Below are 18948 nucleotides of genomic sequence, written 5' to 3'. Positions count from 1 at the left end.
CTCATCCAAGTGACTTCTTCAGTCACGCTATGTCCAGATGAACAGAATCAACTTTTTGGGACATAACTTTATTATTATTCTGTGTCCCAGGCATAGCTTTCTGTTCACTATGCAGTGCAGTTATGCCACTCAGCTTGATATCCAACCCCGAATCCAACATAGCTCTGCTATGTGCCGCAAACTCAGCCTGCCTTCTTAAAAAACTGGGGGAAAATGAGACTAAATTAAATGTAGCAAGGTCGTTGGAAACATTGTGATGGTATTATAAAGTAAATGAATTCCATTAGACTTTGGTACTTCCTTTATCACATGATGGCACTTAAAACAAATAGTATGTGATTGGTCTGCAAGCCCTGAGGGGACCTTGTTCCCGTGGTGGATGTCACTGAATATATTTAATGTTAGCTGTGCATAGCAATTTCCTGAGTGCTGAAACAGCTTTATTTTGATGTTAAAGCTTTGTCAGTGGTTTACTAAGCGAGTTTTCATGTCTTTAGCATTTTTCAATGCATGTCTATTAGAAAAGTTGCAAGCTGGCAACACATTATTGCCCTATGTATGGTTAGAGCAACTCCAATTCCTCCAACACTTATCAACTGTCAGATATATCCTCACTTTATCTTCCAGAGGGTTTTCATTTAAGTTTATCCAAACTACTACTCTATTAATATAGATATGTATGCAATATAAACTCCCTAAAGCTGTCAGAACTCAAGAAATTAAGGTAACTGTGTGAATGTGTGTGTGAATGGGTGGATGACTGGTTGTGTAAAGCGCTTTGGGGTCCTTAGGGACTAGTAAAGCGCTATACAAATACAAGCCATTTACCATTTACCATTTTACCTTAAACATGGATTTAATTATTTTGCACAAGTCTAAAGTCGCCCCACATTTGTTACTTCTTTTGCTTCCAGACTTTTTTTTGCAATTTGTGTGCTCTTGAAGAATAGTTTTCTAGTCTTTCTGAAGGTCTTTCAAAGTTTTTCTTTTGACATTAGCTGCTTTTTCATTCATTTTCAGTCCTTTTTGTTCACTGAAGCCTCATCAGAAATGGTCTCAGTGGAAGGGTGGCTGTCAAGAAAGCATTCTGAAGAAAGGGAAACATGGAGGAGAGACTGTCAGATTATGCAAGAAATAGACTGAAAATCAGTTGCAACAGGTCTTATAGAGTGATTAATCCAAATGGGAGATTCGTGGTTCAAGACATCTTTTATGTGTTAGGATAGCGAGGGACAACACTGAGTGTCTTCGGCCATCTATATGGCATGGTGGGGGTTCTGTCTAATTGGTAACAGCTTCATTTTTCAGCATGATAATGATCCCAAATACTGTAAAAGCATATCAGCATAGAAAAACACACACTGGTTCGCAGTCAAACACAATAGCCTCTGCAGAGCTTGCAGTGTGGGCTTTCTTCTTTGAATGTCCTTTAAGAAGCTTGGAGAACTATATCTGAAGGCTACTTAAAGAAATGTCGAGAAAGCTGCCTAAGAGAGCTCAGACTGTGTTGAAGAATGGAAGCGATCGTACCAAATACTGATTTTCAATCTCTGCACCTACTTTATATTTTCCAAATATATAAAAAATTAGTGGCGGCTCAGGACTTTTGCACAGCACTGTACATGCCTAAATGCAGTGAGTTGCAGTTATCCGACTGGGTAACAGGTATGCCTAATAAAAGTGTTTGCCTTTTATTTATTTATTTGCTTTTTTCATTAAGTTCATTCTCATTTTTTTTACATAATAACTCTAAAAGTGCCCTCTAGGTAAATGTTTGCCTGTTTTGAAATGAACACAGATTCATTCTGAGCTACTGTAATAACACCGGCCAAGGGAGATGGTGTTGGGCAAGTGAAGTAGTAGTGGCAGCGGTCTAAATTTAGTCGCCCTCTGCTTGTGAACTAAATACCAATGACAACAGACAAACTGACACCCACCCACCCACTCATTCAGTCACTCACAGGCTGCAGCCCCCACTTGCTGCCCTCCCCAACACAAGCCTCAGTAACGGGGAGCGTGAGCGCCCACACGGGTCACACTGCCCGGTCTGACCTCACCTTTCTTTCCCCGAGGAGACAGGCACAACTTGAGACAACCCCCTGAGGGTCCTTCAGGACAGGTAAGCCATCGCTTGGGCTTCTCCACAGGTGTGCTGTCCATGTCTAACGTGACACTTGCACTTTTAATCAAGCATGACTCTCTCTGCCACCTACACTCAGTCCCTCTGTATTTTACTGTTGGTGTGATAGCTTGCTTTTATATTTATTTATTTATCTATTTAATGAACACATACATGAAAATGTATGTCTTTTTTCTGTATTAATTTAATTGTATATATGGGATATGTCCTGATTTATTTAAAGCGAATGTACCTGTGCAAAGCTATAAATAGCATATATATATCTACACAACAGCGTATTGGAGGTAAAGCATTTTGCAACCTTGTCTGTTATCTGCAATGACAAAATAACTGATTTCTAAGTGATGGTAATTTGAAGACTTGCTGTGAAATGCTCGTTGGTTCTTTGAGAAATTGTTCTTTGCTTTGTGAACACTCGTGTTCTCCGACACTTCGGTGTAAACTTTCCGATTTGCTCTCTAATCTGCTGTCTCACATGTTCGATGTGACAACACCATGCTCTGCATCCCTGTCCTTTCAGCCCACTTGGGTAATTTCAAACATATCGATTCCGAGACGCCCCTGACACTGCTGGTTGCCATATCTGCAGAGCATGTGCTTGGCGTTTAACAGCCCAAGGTTATTTAAAGGGATGTGCTAACTTTGCCCTTTTCACTGCCTTGATAAATTCTATCTGCTTCGGTGGGATTTTGTGCGTGTTGTGGGTGTTTGATGACTAACATGCAGCTGCCTTGCTTTTGTCTTTGATTGTACATTTGAACAGATTGTACTGATGTGCACTGTCTCCTGTGACTTTTTGCCTCACCCCAATCTCCCCAATGGCAGCCATGTCACAGTTCTCCACCATGACAACCAGAGAGAGGAAAATGCAGGCAGCAGCAATCTGCAGGGAGGTTCAAGCCCAAGAAGGTAGCTGTATCGTTTCCTCTTCACTTGCATGTTTTCCTGATCCCTCTGACCTCCCACATTCTGTTCTTACCTTCTTCATTAAACATGTAAACAAAGACAAGGAGTTAACAACACCATAAGTTACAGTACAGATCTGTTATCCTTACTGTCAAATTCTCCAAAATTTACTTTATAAAAGGCACGAGTCCATCATTTTCTAGCAAAACAGTTGCCAACCTTCCCCTCTACGATCCTATAAATAAGCAAATGACTACTTTTATGGCTCATAGTAACTAATCCTTTGTCGTTCTCCTTTGAACACGCTATTTCAGGGCGTGGACAACTGTGCGCCTTGGGGATGGGGAGGGTCTGAAGGCTACTGACAGCTGAAAGATATTCTGGCAAATTATGTGTCTCACACTTGAATATAGGCCGATGACATCTCCATGATCAGCATGCAGTAGCTAGCATGCGGAGCAAACCACAAAACAAGCATTGAACATGAGCTGATTACGAGGGAAGATAATTCCTCGTTCATCATACTGGCAGGAATGCTAAGTCAGCAGCCATGTACAGGATTTTTTCTTTTTTGTGCAGTGAGGTTTTTTTTTCCTGTATGGATTTAATTTGATTCAGCATAGGTGGGAGTATAGGAATCGTGAAAATACATTTGTCTTGTCAGAAGTCTGATTCAAGCACTGAATAAACACAAGTTGTTTAGTCTCTTGTTTTGTTTCCTTCTGTTCAGATATAGAAATGGATCTGGGAAAGAAAATGAGTGTGCCTAAGGACATAATGCTGGAGGAGCTGTCTTTCGCCTCCAACCGGGGCTCCCGTCTCTTCAAAATGCGTCAGAGACGATCAGAAAAATACACTTTTGAGAGCATCCAGAACCAAAACAACACACAGCTGAATGTAAGAAGAACTGTGGTCTAAATTATTATCTTAAAGAAATGTTTAGATATTGGGGAAAAAATCTTCTTTTTCAACAATAGGTCCCAAAACCGAGTCCTTGTTCATGTTTGCGTAGGAACTACAGTTAAAGCTGCAGGCAGTAGCAGGCTACCTTATCGGGAAGATTTGCTAGCCAGTTACCTTGACTCTCTCAAAAGATAAAAACTAATTAAATCAAACAAACTGACTAACCAGACGAACCAATCACCCTAATCTAACCAACTAAGCCGATCAACCCAACGCAACCCAAACAAACAATCAATCAACCCAACTAAACCAAACCAAACAAGCTTACCAACCAAACTAATCAAATTAACCAACACAACCAACCCAACAATCAACCCAAAAGAAAATCTGTCCTCTAAAACTTTATAATCCACATTTCATATCTTCTTTGTTTGAACTGTACCAGTTTAAGATAAATAAATAAACTAAAGTTTATTTATCGATCACTGCAACATAACAGCATGTAAATCCCATACGTAGCTGTTAACTGATACTTTAAAGCATTAATGTAGCCACTGTAGCTCACATTAAACAATAATGTGAGTCAGATATTTTAATTAAAAAGGCCCCAGAAAGGATCAAGATCACAAACACACTGTTGAGGTCCAGTTCAGCCACTAAGATGAAGTCTAAAGATGGCTACCGGCCTGGTGCGGACCGGTTACTAAAAGCAGCCCATGCTTTTAATCATGCAGAACTTAAACTTTTAATACAAACCCAAGCTGTCTTTTGTAATAGGTTGGAGACACGTTCATCTCTGGTCTAAAGCTGAGCATTTACATACTGGATTCTAAGGGGATTCAGTCACTTGTGGAGGCAGTTCTTGGCATCTCTTTCGGTCAATTCTTTAGCACCCAAGGTTGCAATCTTTAAATCTTTTAACCACCTAACTCCTGATAAGACAGCAAATAAGCAGATAATCTCATTAAACTGCACAACTAATCATTGACATGCACATAAATTTATGATCATTTGTAGGGATAAAGATTAAGAGGGTACCGTAAGAATTTCACATTGCTAGAGTGCATATTTTTCATACCCGATTATCCCTTTCCTAATACATCTTGTTTCACCAAAACATGAAAAACATTCCACCTTACATCCTGACAAAGTATATGTGGGAAAGATTAAGCACTTCGAGTGTTTATATTGCTTGTGCCACAAACACAGGGCAGTGTGTCTGTAGCACAAGTCGTGCAGTTGGTTATAAGTGGTTTTATTAATGTTCCTTGTATGGATGGGCAACACGCCAAGTTAGCATTTTCTTTTCTCAGCGGTACCATTCGCTGATCTGGTCACACAAAGAAGTTCATGTCTCACAGCGCACAGCAAAATCAAGTAAAGCCAGGTTTCTCTCTGTTATATCTAATTAATTAGGATCCCAAGTTATGTCCTCTTTAATTTAGTTGTGTGGTTCCCTTGTGTACTTTTCAATGCCCCCTTGAAGTCCACAGATAAAATAATTATTATGCTCAAGAGAAGTTTTTCCCCTCATCTTTGATGTATGGACTTAGATATCTCGGTTTGTTTATTGCTCTGGGCAATAGAAGGATTTTGTTTCAAGTTGTCAACATTTCCTGAGGAAATCCTCGAGTAAATCATCATAAATATCTTTCAGAGGGGATGAAAAGCCGGGTGCTGGGGCTGCAGTACATTTCATCTCAGTCCAGAGAATAGTATTTCGAATGTAGAGGGCAAATGGACAGACAACTGGACAAACAGATAGCTCCTTTGTTTAAGGAAAACGTGGAAAATTGAAGATCTGTTACGTGCTTATCATGTGATAACTGTCAGGGTTCCTGGGTCGGTGACCCAGTGTTTTCAGTTTTGTTCATGTTCAGTTTATTTTGCCACTTCCATGTTCTCTCTTCCTGCTTTTCCTGTGTCAGCTCGTCTCGTGTCATTAGCCAGATTATGTTCAGCTGTGTGCTCACCGGTCTCTCATTATCATCATCATCATCAGTCTGTGTATTTAAGCCCTCTGTTTCTACTCGTTCACTGTCGTGTCATTGATGTTGATGTTCGTGTGATGTTATGTTGTCCTTTACGTGTGTTCCCTCAGTTCAGTCAGCCATTCAGTTGTCCAGCCAGTCAGTATCCGTTCACCCTCTGTTCATCCACTCCTTATAATAAACCTTCACCTACCTGCGAGTCCTGCATTTGGGTTCCTTCTTCCTCGCCTCCACACAACGCCTGACAATAGAAGATACAACTGATTTACTCTTTAGATTTATGACTTCTTAACTGAGGAAACTTTGATATGCATGTCATGGTTATCCATTTGTATGTCATATTAACCTCAAAGATGGCAAGATGTTTGCTGCTTGTTTCTCCTGTTACCAAGTAACCAAACAAATGATGTCGAAAATGTTCCAAAAAGCTACCATGTGAAACGTTGATATGAATTGTCAGGAATCAACTGATTGATAAATGGTTTCAAACCTTTTTTGTGGGCCCGACTGACCTCTTTGATCTTTCTTGTAGAGCATTGCCATCTTCCAAACTGATACTGGGAATACCACTGACAGCCACAGCGGCCAGAACAACGTAGGTGTTGACCAGCCACCGAAAGTGACATGTGACACAACAGCTATGGAAATGGTGCCAGATCCCACCAGTATTGCCCCGGGTAGGTAAAGCTGTGTGATACAGTGCACTGAAAAAACTTTCCAAGGACTCAAAATCATACAGCAGTGATATACTACTGACTTATATTCAGCTGTTCCTATCCATTTAACCTGTTTGCTTTAATTGTGTTGTACTAAACTTTGGTTTTTTTGCTGTATGATGAATGCTAAGTACAGCTCCCAGCGGAGTGACTGCGCGCATGTGCTCTGCACAAAGTACTAGATGTGCCGTGTTTTGATATGGATTCAACTGTTTCTCATTGTTTGTACTCAAGCAGGCTTTGATCGTGCAGGAAAACAATTTTCTTCTTTGCCTGGAATCTGCTGGCCTCGGGCTAAATATGATTACACATTTCTGTTCTCCCTCTCTGAGCCTGACTCCTTTATTTATTTTTATATATTCATCCTACTCCCTTCTCTCATGTCTACTCCTTTTATTCAACCATCCTTATTGCAATCAGCTCTTACCATCATTCTAAAATTCGTTGAGTTTTACTCACGGAAACCGTTTCCTGTTTGGCTCTTGTGCTGCTGATACCATCAGCTGTGCACTCACATCCTCCCTCATGTCCTAATTTTGCTCAGCTGACACAAAACCATGATTTAAGGATGACCGTGTTGACACTAGGGTGGGGTGCTATTTGTGGACCAGACACAGACCCCAGAGTATGTGAATGAAGTCAGTCCAACTGTAGCAGAAATCAGGCCAAAGTGCATCAGGTATCAAATGGGAATTATGTTTAAAATAGCCCACTCATCCACTTACTGTAGGAGTGCATGCCAGGCAATAGTCATATACAGTAAGCCCATTTCAACAGTTAAACACCGGAAACTTCACAAAAAGTTATTTTTGTGCCATTTTTCAACAATGGAAAAAGGAATAAGCAAACGTGCCTTTAGTTATCAGGCCACTTGGACACTAATTAAGCCAATTGCTGTCTTTTTCACATTTCCTTTTTGGTTTAGTTCCTTCTTTTATCCCTGCATGAAGCTGGAGTGTAATCATCCTTTCCCACGAAAGTATCAGCTTAGCCAAACGTCCAACCACAGGAATAATATCCCATGGCCTCAGAAACATTTTTACACAGTGTTTTGTCATAGATTATTCCCCCCCTACCAAAAAAAATCTGTAAACTTCCCCACAGGTCTGTTTGGTTTCTCCTGCTTCCTCCTCAGGGCAAAACATAAACTCAGGAAGGGGGAATTGTTCATTGTGAGGGGTTAGGATGTGACACAGCGGCCCGTGTTATGTAACGCCAAGCTTGCAAGCCCCCCTGAGTGAAGCGCTGGGTTTGAAGGATAGTACTTTTGATTGGACTCTCCCATCAACACACACAGTGTATGTGGGGAGACATACATGCAGGCATGCATCCACACACCCACACACACAAACACGGGGAAGCTGTGCCTTTATTCTGTTTGGCTGTGAACTTTAACGAGAAAAAAAAGGAGCTAAAGAAGAAAGACAGGACACTTAGACTGCTGTTAAATTAGGTACACATTTGTAACAAAATACAGATTAAGATATTTTTTTTAAAATGTCACTTTCCTTTAGTCTGAAATGACCTGATCTCTTTGTTCTTTTGCATTTACATGCAGTCAAACTAAAAGAAAAAACAAAATCAGTTAAAAGTTTAACAGTTACAGACGGTGGAAAGGGGAAACGTTTTTTCACTTCTGAACTCAAGTTTTCTTCAGATCTGCGATGAAAGTGAAGGATCTGCTTTCTTTGGACAGTACGTTCGCTGGTGGCTGTTGAAGAAAGTCTTTTGAACTGACTCTCACTAAGTTCTGGTTAGCGAACCGTGTGGAAAAAGCCAACGCCTGGTCTTTATTTGACATAGAAAAACAGAAAAGCCCCACATGCCTTCACTGCCAGTGTTGTATAATTTATCCAGGGTATGGAGGTCCTTTGAAAGACATCCCTCCGGAGAAGTTCAACAGTACAGCTGTGCCAAAGTCCTACCACTCACCCTGGGAGCAGGCCATCATCAATGACCCTGCCTTGGCTGACACTCTCATCACCCGCATGCCAGAGCTGGCACCTCAACAAGACCTGCCAGGGTACAAAAGCTTCAACAGGTAATGCCCAAATAGGTCAGATGTGTCAAATATAAGGCCCGAGGGCCAGAATTATCCCATCAAAGACTCCAATCCGGCCCACAAAAGGGCTCAGGAAAATGTGAAAGAGGGCATATATTTTGGACTTTTAAATGAAGTTTTACAGATTTTCCTACTGATAAAGGCCTCACCCATGGCCATTCATACTAGATCAAAATAATCATGTAAAAGATAGCCCTGAGATTAATGCACAGTTAAACTTCTTTGCACAAACAGCAAGGGCAGCTTCACTGGTCCGGCCCACTTGAATCAAAGCAGACCTTATGTGGCCCATGATGTAAAATAAGTCTGACATCCCTGAAACAGGTGAACAAATGGAAACACAAATGGAAAATAGGAGTTAACAGTGAAGCTATAACAATAAAACATTTAAATATATAACTGTTGAGGGTGTGTTTTACTATTTATGAATGTAAATTGCATCCATTCAAAAGTCTAACAATTTCTCTCTCTGAATTATACATTCTTGCTTTAATATAGCATGAATGCAAGTGGTGAGTGAGCAAAGAAAATACTGTCCTTCACCTCATTCGTAGCGCAGTGTTTCTCACACTCAGCAACTGTATCTTAGAAATGTCCCCAGGTCAATGTCTTTGCTTGGCTTTAATTAATTGCATCACTTCAAATGTCACTTCAAGTTTCTCTCATTAGCACATGTTGTCTGCTGTTAACACCGTGGCTTTGTCATCTCCAGGGTGGCAACCCCTTTCGGTGGTTTCAGCAAAGCACCCAGGCCTGCTCCTGTCAAGACCCTTCAGGTAGAAATCCTCCCAGAGCTCCAGGAGCTCCAAGGGGACACCCCGGTAATTCGACCCTCCTTCAACAGATCTGCTCTGGGGTGGGTGTCTACGGGTGGTCCAGTCCCCCTCCCTAATGTTTCTGTCGAGAATGCGCTCATCCCTGAGTCAGAAGACCTTTGAACCCATGTTGAAGTCACACAGAGATGCTGTCTACTTAGTTGCTTAACCTGAGGTTGTTGTTTGTGGAGTGATGCTGGAGTCAGAACAGAGCATCCTGTTGGGTGTTGCTGGTTCAAGTTAGCGTGTATGTAGCACCCTTTGGTCTTTCCAGTGATGTTAACAGTTGCACTGCAGGGAATAATTTAAAAAAATCACTGTGTACATTAGACAGACACTACTGAAAACTGTTGTATATTGATTTTCATAAACAGATTTTATCTCACATTTTTGCTCAATAAAGTGGCGTACAATGATCAAAAATCCAATCAGAATTTTTGATTTTCCTTTTAATTGGTTTCAAAAGAATTGTAAGTTTCTGTCAAAGGGAAAAAATTGCACATTTCTGTTTTTGGGAAAGGGAACAGAATGCAATATGTATGTGTGCGATACGGGTTGGTATGAGCTAGCTTCAGTGAAGGACGGTGCATTTTTGTGCCATAGTCCTATGCAAATTTCTCAGTTATCATAGTGTGTGAGAGGCCAGAGATCCATGTGAGCCAGTGTAACGTGCCTCAAGGTTACACTGCCTGACAAATCAAATCTGCTTCAGCGATATGAGCGACTTGACTGATGTGTCTCTCACCTTTTGGCTATGCCAAGCAGAAGAAAGATTGACGTTTGATAAGCTGTGGCCGCTGTCTTTCTGTTTACTACCACAACAGCCTATTTTGGAAAGCACCTCAGCTACAACAAAGCAGCCAGATTTATTCCAAATACCATACATGTTGCATTTGGGGCGAATAGATATTGTGCAGTTATCTTATGGTTATTCAGAGAGATAAATTAATAAAATAAAATAGAAATTAAAGAAATTATTGGAATTTTGTTCATGTATACTCAAGCATCATCTCTTCATACAATATTTTTTTGCTTAAAGCAGCTAGTATAGTAGCATACTGCCAGGCTAACTTTTAGCTAGTATGCTAGCTTTGTACTAAGTGTTTCTATTAATCTGTTTTAAATTATATCTTTCCGCACTTTGTCACTAGTAGCATGTGACAAAAACAAACAGCTGATTCCCATTTCTTTAGTTGAATCTATTTACAAAATGATAGTTTGACTGACAGTTTGGCAGGCACAAAATACTTTTTTCACCAACAATGTGATTCCTGATGAGCTATTGACCAAAATCCTGAGATAGCTGTCAATGGTGTGCAGTGTGTCCTTAAAAAATTTGAGGAAACTTGATGGAAGACAAAAGAACTATTGGCAGAACTGAAAGGCTATCTACAGAAGATAAACAGTATCTGAAAGAAATGTGCTTTAAAAAACCTAAATTTTCATTTACATAACCAGAGTTTCTATATTTGACATACTTACACAGCATACTTTGATAACCTATGTTTCATGAAAGTAACATTGCATTTTATTGTGTTTAATACTTCAATAGCCTTTTTTTACTTTGGCGAAATTATCACTATTTTTTTCTTATTTTAATTTTTCAATATCTTATTCTTTTATGTAAATAGTAAATAGTAATTTTGCTTGGTCTTGTGATGTGTGTATATTTTACAACTCAAGTGGGAAATACCAAACAGACAATACTAAACGATACTGAACGGTCAGGAGGTTTAACAGCTAAAAGGTCTCAGTTATGACAGATCACATCTTAGTGTAGGTTGGCTACAACTGTCAATCACTGTGACAAGGTGTCATTTTGATTTCAGGTAAGTTGATTGCCTTGAATTAACTTTCAGTTAAGTTTATCAAGTTTATCAATCATCCTTTGATAAAGATAACTTGCTTTGCTACATAATGAAACCTTGACTATTTGCAACACTGCTGCATACTTAGCTGCTGATTTCTGTTAAAGTGGTTCTGTTCCTGCTGCCAAAAATGAAATAAGAAATGCCTGTCAGATATTTTGCAGCCATGTGACTCAGGCCAGTGTAGGCGTTCCTTGTCACTGTTGGAGAGCCTTTGGTATGTGCAGCTTCGGCTGCCACTCCCTTTTTTTGTCCTACTGAATTCCTCTAACCAGTCTCTTCAGGAAAACTGTTTGTACAGCACACCGCCTAGCATCCAACACTTCCAATAGCCCAGCCAAGTACCACAGCGGATATCGAGCAGTGTTTATCAGCACCAGGCACAAACTCACTTTGAACTTTGAATGTAGCCATTATCAAAATGCAGCACTGGAAATATTATTGGCAGAGACCCTAGCTGGGGGTTGGGGAAGCCAGACGATTCGATTATTTGTGTCAAACTGCAACCGGTCTCCCCTGAGGCACATTTGCCTTGACATGAAATAGAACAGTAGGTACAGGCTAGAGCTACAGTTTGCCCGGGATAGTGGATTGTCCCAAACTAAAAGGTTGGATGTAGGTTCAGCAATGGACTCTTATGGAGTCTTTGAACAGGAGATTAAATTAATAATCCTTTGCTCTTTTACAGTTGTGGTCAGAAGTTTACATACACTCATTATGGGCATGGATGTCATAGTAATTTGGAGCTGTTATTAATTTAAAAATAATCTTTTTTTAGGGTGTAATGATTTTACAGAATACATCTTTGTGACTGCGTGTACAAGTATACATAGCGACTCCAATATACACTTCCATGTGCAGTTTTTGAAAGTGCTGATTTTGGAGAAGGAGCTTCTTTCTTGGCCTCTCAGTCCATGATGATGTAAAACTGGCTTCACTGTGGACAGTAACGCTGGTGTTTCAGCAGTTTCCGCTTCATGGCAGGCTTGAGCCTTGGTGGTTTTCTGGGTTGTTCCTGAACATCCTAATAGACTTGTAGTCAAGCCGCCTAAACCAAGACCAAGACAAAGTTGAGACGAGACCGAGACCGAAACAAAAAACTCTTTAAACTGCAGCCAGATGCTGCTTCGTTTACGGGTGTCAGGCATATTTATGTGTCTTTGCGATGCACTCGCACAGCCCTCCTCACTGCTGTCTACTGTCTCACTCACTTACTGAGAGGACAGACGCACGCTCCACTTGACTGTTGCGTCTCTCACCCTCTCTGTTTTTCACATACTGATATTATCCTATATCCTCGCATGTGATTGGCCACAATATGGAGGGATTGGAGCATAGCTGAGCCACTGTGTGAGAGCTGAGCAGCGAAAGGAAATTAAGTGAGGAGCCGGCTCTCGCTCAATGGGAGTCGACTCTTCTGATTCACAACAAAGCACTCTCTAAGCACGGCTCTTAGAGCTGATGCTTTTGCGCATGACACATTATCGAACGTTACGTTGTGTGTCATGGGTACTGTTGACTCCAAATCTCCTGACCACTATGTCGATCTGAGACAGCAAGACCGAGACAGCGAGACCAAGACAAGACCACGTAAAAGTGGTCTCAAAGTCTTGAGACCAAGACCGGTTTTGAGACATCCAACTCTACATCCTAACCAATTTCCTCTCATCTGAGGACGACAGTTTGGGTCTTCTTCCATAACTGGCCTGAGTGGTGACACATCCAAATAATTTGTACTTACAAACAACTGTTTGATCCGGAAATCTGCAGTTGTTTAGAAATGTGGATTCCAGGACTCCAGATTCCATGTTCAAAATGGCTTCCTTGGGGCAGCTATGACTCAGGACGTAGAGCAGAGCATCTACTAATTGGGATATTGCTGGTTCTTGTGTAAATCTACAACTCTCTCTAGATTTTCACTGGGTTCCTTTAAAATTTCTCATTTTTCAAAATTCTTTGTTAGCATAAAAACAAATCCTTTTTATGCTGGCAAAGACAAACTACTGTTTGACTACTATCGTAGTCAATCATGATCACTGATGTGAAGTTAATAGGCCGTCGCCTTGTTAAGTTAAAAGACACTGTAGAGTCTTTAACACCGCTGATAAAAAGATTTGCTTTGAATAAGAGCACCAGGGAGAGACACTCGTGATAGCATGTCGAAATCTCAGAGGACAGTCCTTCAAAAATAAAATGCCTTTGGAGCAAAAGAATAAGTACACAAACACCCAATAGATATCAAGTTATCACTTGTTATGCAATAAGAACCCTGACAAGATAGAAACGTACAGTTTTTGGGTGTGTTCAACAGATGCAAGAAGTTGAGATGTTAGAGTCATGTTTTTTTGTACAGTGTGACCCGGCTAAGTCTGAACAGCTGGCTTTCTGTATGTTTATCAGCAGTTAACTATGGTCCCTGCTGCTGTTGCATTCGCTGTCAGGTTTTAAAGCTGACGTCTCGTGGGTTTCCATCTGCACACACAGCACCGAACACTGATTGTGCAGTATGGCTGCTGACACAGACAACTGCTTAAAGGTTGCACAAGTTGACCGGCCAATATCCCAGAAGGATTCCTCTAAGTATGCATGGGTCTGGCGAGAAAAATAAATGTGCAGTGAAATAAGAACTGCAAGGGCACTGAGGAGTGCTCACATGAAGACATATGGTTCTCTCAAAGGTTTTTGCATATGGCCGCACTTCCAATGTGTTCAGTGTCACGTTTTAGGTTGGTTAGGTTAGGTTAGAAATGTTGGAAATCTGGGATTAACCTTTTAATATATATATTTTTCAATATATGACCTCCTGACATCAAAATCCACTAACAACTAAAATGCAAAGCTAATCTAGTGTGTCAGCGTTTTAGTTTATGTCTTTCTCATCTGATGCGAAGCAGGTGTGCATTCTCACAGGAAAATGCAAAGCTCGGTGGGATTTCTAAATATACGAGCGAACATAAAGCATTCCTGGGGTCAGTCGGGCGGCGTTTAGTTGCACATGAGGTGAGGTGAAGGGTGACGAGGCACACATTCCGCTTCTGAAATGAGGTGGAGTGACGCAACAGGGTCAAGTATGTCTGGCTCTTGAGAAAAAAACCCTTCAGTCGATCACGCCTCAGAAACCACAAGTGGACAATAACTGACAAACGGTGATGAATATACTAGTTTCTGTGAGTAGGTGCAGAAGTGTTGTGGGCTTTAAGGTGAATGCCAGCACGAATCTCTGAACTTCTTCCAGCTTTTAAGGACAGGAACATGCGCTCTCCCTCTCTCACTAAATGCACCGAGCTTGAGCAAACAGAATGTAGAGACAGCTTCATGGAGGGATGCACACAGCTAGGCAAATAATTACCTTGTATGGACAAATGAACATTCAAAATCATGTTCCTGTTTACTTGCAAAAGCCCTTGAGACCAATTAGCACTGTGTTCCCTCACAGTAATCCAGCCTAGGCCTTTGTGCCTTCGGAGGGCTCATCTATATTCCGGAGCGGTCAGTATACATCAATTTCCTCTCTTTGTTTAATAGTCAGCCAGGAATTATTAACTTTCTGCTTCTAATATGAACAGCAGCTAAAACAATCTACAGCAATGACACCTTTAGGTGGTAAGCAAATGCTCTTTTTTCCTAGCAACAAGAACAACAGCAACAACAACAACAACAACAAAGAAAAATGCTAAAGTAATTGCCCTCGATGTTGATACAGGAAGTAGCCCATTCTGCTGATGTCTTTTTTGGGGGAAGAATAATTTATGTACCTAATCTTAGTCAGTGAAGCTATCTCACTTTCTGAACATGCACTGGGGCAATAGCATGCTTGCTCTGTGTGCTGCAGCTACCGTGGATACAGCAAACACAGCAGCGAGATATATCACCGTCACCACCTTGGCTGCACTCCAGAGTTAATGTAACATGGGGAATTGGCAAAAAACAATGCTCATGTCATCCCCTTTTCTGCAGTAAAACAATGAGCAGTGTCTCACTCGGGGTCAGATAGAAAATGTAAATTAATACAAATTGCCCCTGCTCCTGTCCCACGGGACAAGTCTGAGGTAATGCCAAGTCATCATGACTTACACAAATGCCATTTTGGTGAATGTTATACAACGTAGACAAGATACCAAAGATAATATTTGTATCTTAGCCTGTTCTATGTCTTACTCTTTAAAAGCTTTTTTTTCCTACAGGCTTTTATTTTGAACTGTACTCCAAAAATGCGTTTCTAGATGTTTCGACCATGAAGTGGATGAAAAAGTGGTTGACCAACAAAAGTCCTCTTCAGAAACTACTTGTTGAAACATTCTTGTGAAACCTGAAAAGGCTTCTTCATTCGAAAAAGTAATTATTACAGGATTTTAAACCCCGGTTAAATATAGTACAAGTCGCTTTGGAGGCGTCGCCCTCCCATGGCCTCCATGGCGGCATTGGAGCATGTCTAATCTCTTACGTAACAACAGGACATTCACTGCTTCATTAGTAGTAACTCGATAGGATCACAGCAAACGGTGTTCACAGACGACAAGCTTTGCTTTGTTCAGTCGTTCTTCTGTGGGAAGTTGTTTTTAAGGAAGGGAAAATAACCTTGATTGTCAATCTCACAACTCGATCTCACATGTTGCATTGTGTCCTTAAAAAATCCATATTTGTTTGTGTCCCTGCATTTTTTAAAAGTTATTTGCGTTTCCCACGATGACACATTCAAACTTGTATGCGCACACACTGGGGCTTTGATTGTTAGTATCCGAGTGTAGACAGGAGCAGATTGAGTTCAGATTTCAGTTAGGCGCTTTAAAATTTGCAGATGCTTTTACTACAGCAGATAAAAGCAATGAGAGACACAGAAACTGAAGCTTTATTAATTCATATTTCCTTACACTGTATTCCCGCTGTCCTCTAGGGAAACCAATTCTAACTTTTTCAACATTTAAATAGAAGATTTTGCTATTTAGATTCAATCTGTCTCACAGTAAAAAGAAGCACGATGAAAGCAGAGACCTTTTAAACACACAAGTCTCCCGTTGCGTTTATGGTGTACGGTAAATATGGATCGAAAAATCAGACAGCAGTGCTAAAAATATACCATTAAAAAATGGCACCGCACAGCTGAGGTGAAATGGGATTTAGTTGCCCAGTAACCCATTTGAGATAATCAATGAATCTATTTCAATAAAAGCTGATTCTACTAATCCGATGTGTACTGGTTGTGGTTTTCTTTCTTGGCAAAGAGATGGTATAGTTTTGTCATTTGAGCTGTGTTTATTCACTGTGTTCAGCAAATCTCTTGCTGCTCACTGGAGCTTTCTGAAGGTGAGAAGTCCGGGCAATGGCACCAGGTCTCTACGGGACATTTACCATGTGCGCTGTCTCCTTGCAGAGCTGGCAAAGTGTTGGTAATTATTCTTAAAATAAAACGCCCTTCACAACAGAATCAAACCTGGAAAGATTGGTGGTTGGCTGGGCTTTTGGGGAATTTACCAGACATTTGGACCATTTGCAAAAAGTGAGAAGCACAGACAAAAAATAGTAGAAAAGTAGAAAGAGGCAAAAATGAATCTTAAAATCAATGAGCCACTACTTTGCAAAAGTCATTTAAAGTGCATTACATCCAGGCAATGATGTGTCAGTGCAATGATAAAGTCATTTTGTTTTTAGAGTTTCAGCGCAAAGTTGGAAATAATGCTGACGGGGCACAAATTATCAAATGCACCAGCTGGATTGCAAGCTGTCCACCAAGGTCAGGAAAGTAAAAAAAATATTAAGCTTGCATTTGTGGAACTTGTTAAAGGCCTGATCTCTTCGAGTTGTCTGATTCATAATTTATAGGGACTTTAAATTACTCAGTGGCAGCACTTCAAAGGTAGCCAAGAAGGTGTCCATAATATGAATCTTTTCTAATGTGAGCGTGAACCACTGGTAACAAAGTAATTGTTAATCCTGTGTGAAAAAAAAAAAAATCTTAATATCACTTCTATAAAATCCCCCCAGTGTGCATGGCTTAACTGCATCCCATTCAATAGAAGTAGAATATGTTTTATTAAAATGTGTATTTCCATAAAATAAAGCAAGTATAGGCCTAGAGGTAAGTTAAATACTTTTACACCAAGATCTTAAAGGCTCACATCACTCACGAATATTATTACTGCACTCCGGAGCTTTGTTAGATTTCAAGAGGAAGCATTATATGTCCCTCTAGGAAATGTGTGCACAGGGAAATAGCACTGTCTCCTCAATGGGCCTTTTCAAGTACTTCCTGGGGAAAGGCTGGACCACTCTGATACATTGTGTCCCCTCAGCGCACACTCCATCATTGCGCAGAGTTTCCTCAGCCTTAACGAGTGACCGGCGTTTTTAAAAGCAGAGTTTTTTTTCTGTCTTTATAGCTCTCTAAAAATATATGGACTTATCTTACGTTTGATTATTAGTCTTTCTAATTAATCACTTACACAGGATTTATGAGTTTTAATGCAGGTGGTGCGGTGCAGGCACATTTCCGTGTTAGAGAGACATTGGAAATAGTGCTGTGCTATACTGCAAATTTTAGTATCGATTGGATACAGAGTAAATACAGGGCCAATACTGCCACCAGTGACCTTTAAAGGCAGTTTGTGTATGGGAGAGCAGTGCGTCATGATCCAATACCAATACTAGCGTTGGTATCGACACTATTGATATTTGTATTGATGCATCAGACAAATCCATTACCAAAAACCAGCATGCTCACATGCATAATCAGTCAAGTTGGATAAATTTATCTCAACCATATACAGTGTGATGTAGTTGTCATGTAGAAAAAGGATAACAAGATGCCTGGCGTTGGTTTAGAGGGTATTAACTGAGTAAATGTCAACTCCCGACGAAATCCAAGCTGCTTGTTTAAATTAATGTAATTATTCTAAATAAAAAGAATATGGTGAGCTTGAGCCATGGAACATGTCAGGGATGAAACACTAGTGTCTAACTTTAAAAAAAGAGAGAGAGGTTGGGATGAGGGGGGCTTAATTGTACACTCCTTTCATTTGCTTTCTTTATATAACAGGATCAGGCAGATGGTGTTTGGGTAACACCAGCCTTACATGACTTCCCTCCACTCCCAGTTGTTCATAATCATCGCTGTTAGGAATTGCCACCACAGTATTAGTGTAACCATGCAGGTGTAAACAAACCTTAAACGCTGCAACACTTGATCTGCGGGTGGAAAAAAAAGAAGAAAAAAAAAAGAAAGAAGAAGAAGCAAGAACGCGGATATTCTGTGAGATTTATGGGAATCTGTAAAGCACACATTGTGAAAAAATTTTATACACTCAAATATACTTTAACTGACTTTTGGAATATTATAAAGAATCGTCCAAGTGCGCATGTGATGCTGTTTCTAGTGCACTCCGCATTGTAGCAGTAAGCTGTCCCCCCTCCTCACCAGCACCATAAAGCAACATTAACGAGCTTGCCAGCAGAGTTGGCGCTCTGCAAATATTGGAGCGTGCGTGCGCGCGCGCCCTAGCAGTGGCAGCGGTGTACAGTAGCATGGCAGACTGCAGTAAATACAGTGTTGA

General features: G+C 40.6%; 1 protein-coding gene across 2 annotated transcripts; it reads left to right on the top strand.

Annotated features, from left to right (window-relative positions):
- Window positions 1-15: 15 nt before the first annotated feature.
- Window positions 16-18630, top strand: myoz2a (myozenin 2a). 2 transcript variants are annotated; one of them, XM_084924313.1, is made up of 6 exons: window positions 16-2119; window positions 2966-3049; window positions 3777-3943; window positions 6473-6617; window positions 8514-8697; window positions 9431-18630. In XM_084924313.1, the coding sequence occupies exons 2-6, from the start codon at window positions 2968-2970 to the stop codon at window positions 9654-9656; spliced, it is 804 nt and encodes a 267-aa protein (XP_084780439.1). In that variant the 5' UTR covers window positions 16-2119; window positions 2966-2967; the 3' UTR covers window positions 9657-18630. The 2 variants fall into 2 exon arrangements, with proteins under 2 accessions (XP_084780439.1, XP_084780438.1); XM_084924312.1 differs by having other exon boundaries at window positions 16-3049.
- The last annotated feature ends 318 nt before the right edge of the window (window positions 18631-18948 follow it).

The sequence above is a fragment of the Perissodus microlepis genome, chromosome 3 (assembly GCF_051167445.1).
Source record: "Perissodus microlepis isolate ML-2025 ecotype Zambia chromosome 3, ASM5116744v1, whole genome shotgun sequence".
Taxonomy (NCBI): domain Eukaryota; kingdom Metazoa; phylum Chordata; class Actinopteri; order Cichliformes; family Cichlidae; genus Perissodus; species Perissodus microlepis.
Note: the sequence above shows the minus strand (reverse complement) of the source record. Positions and strands in the feature narration are given on the sequence as shown.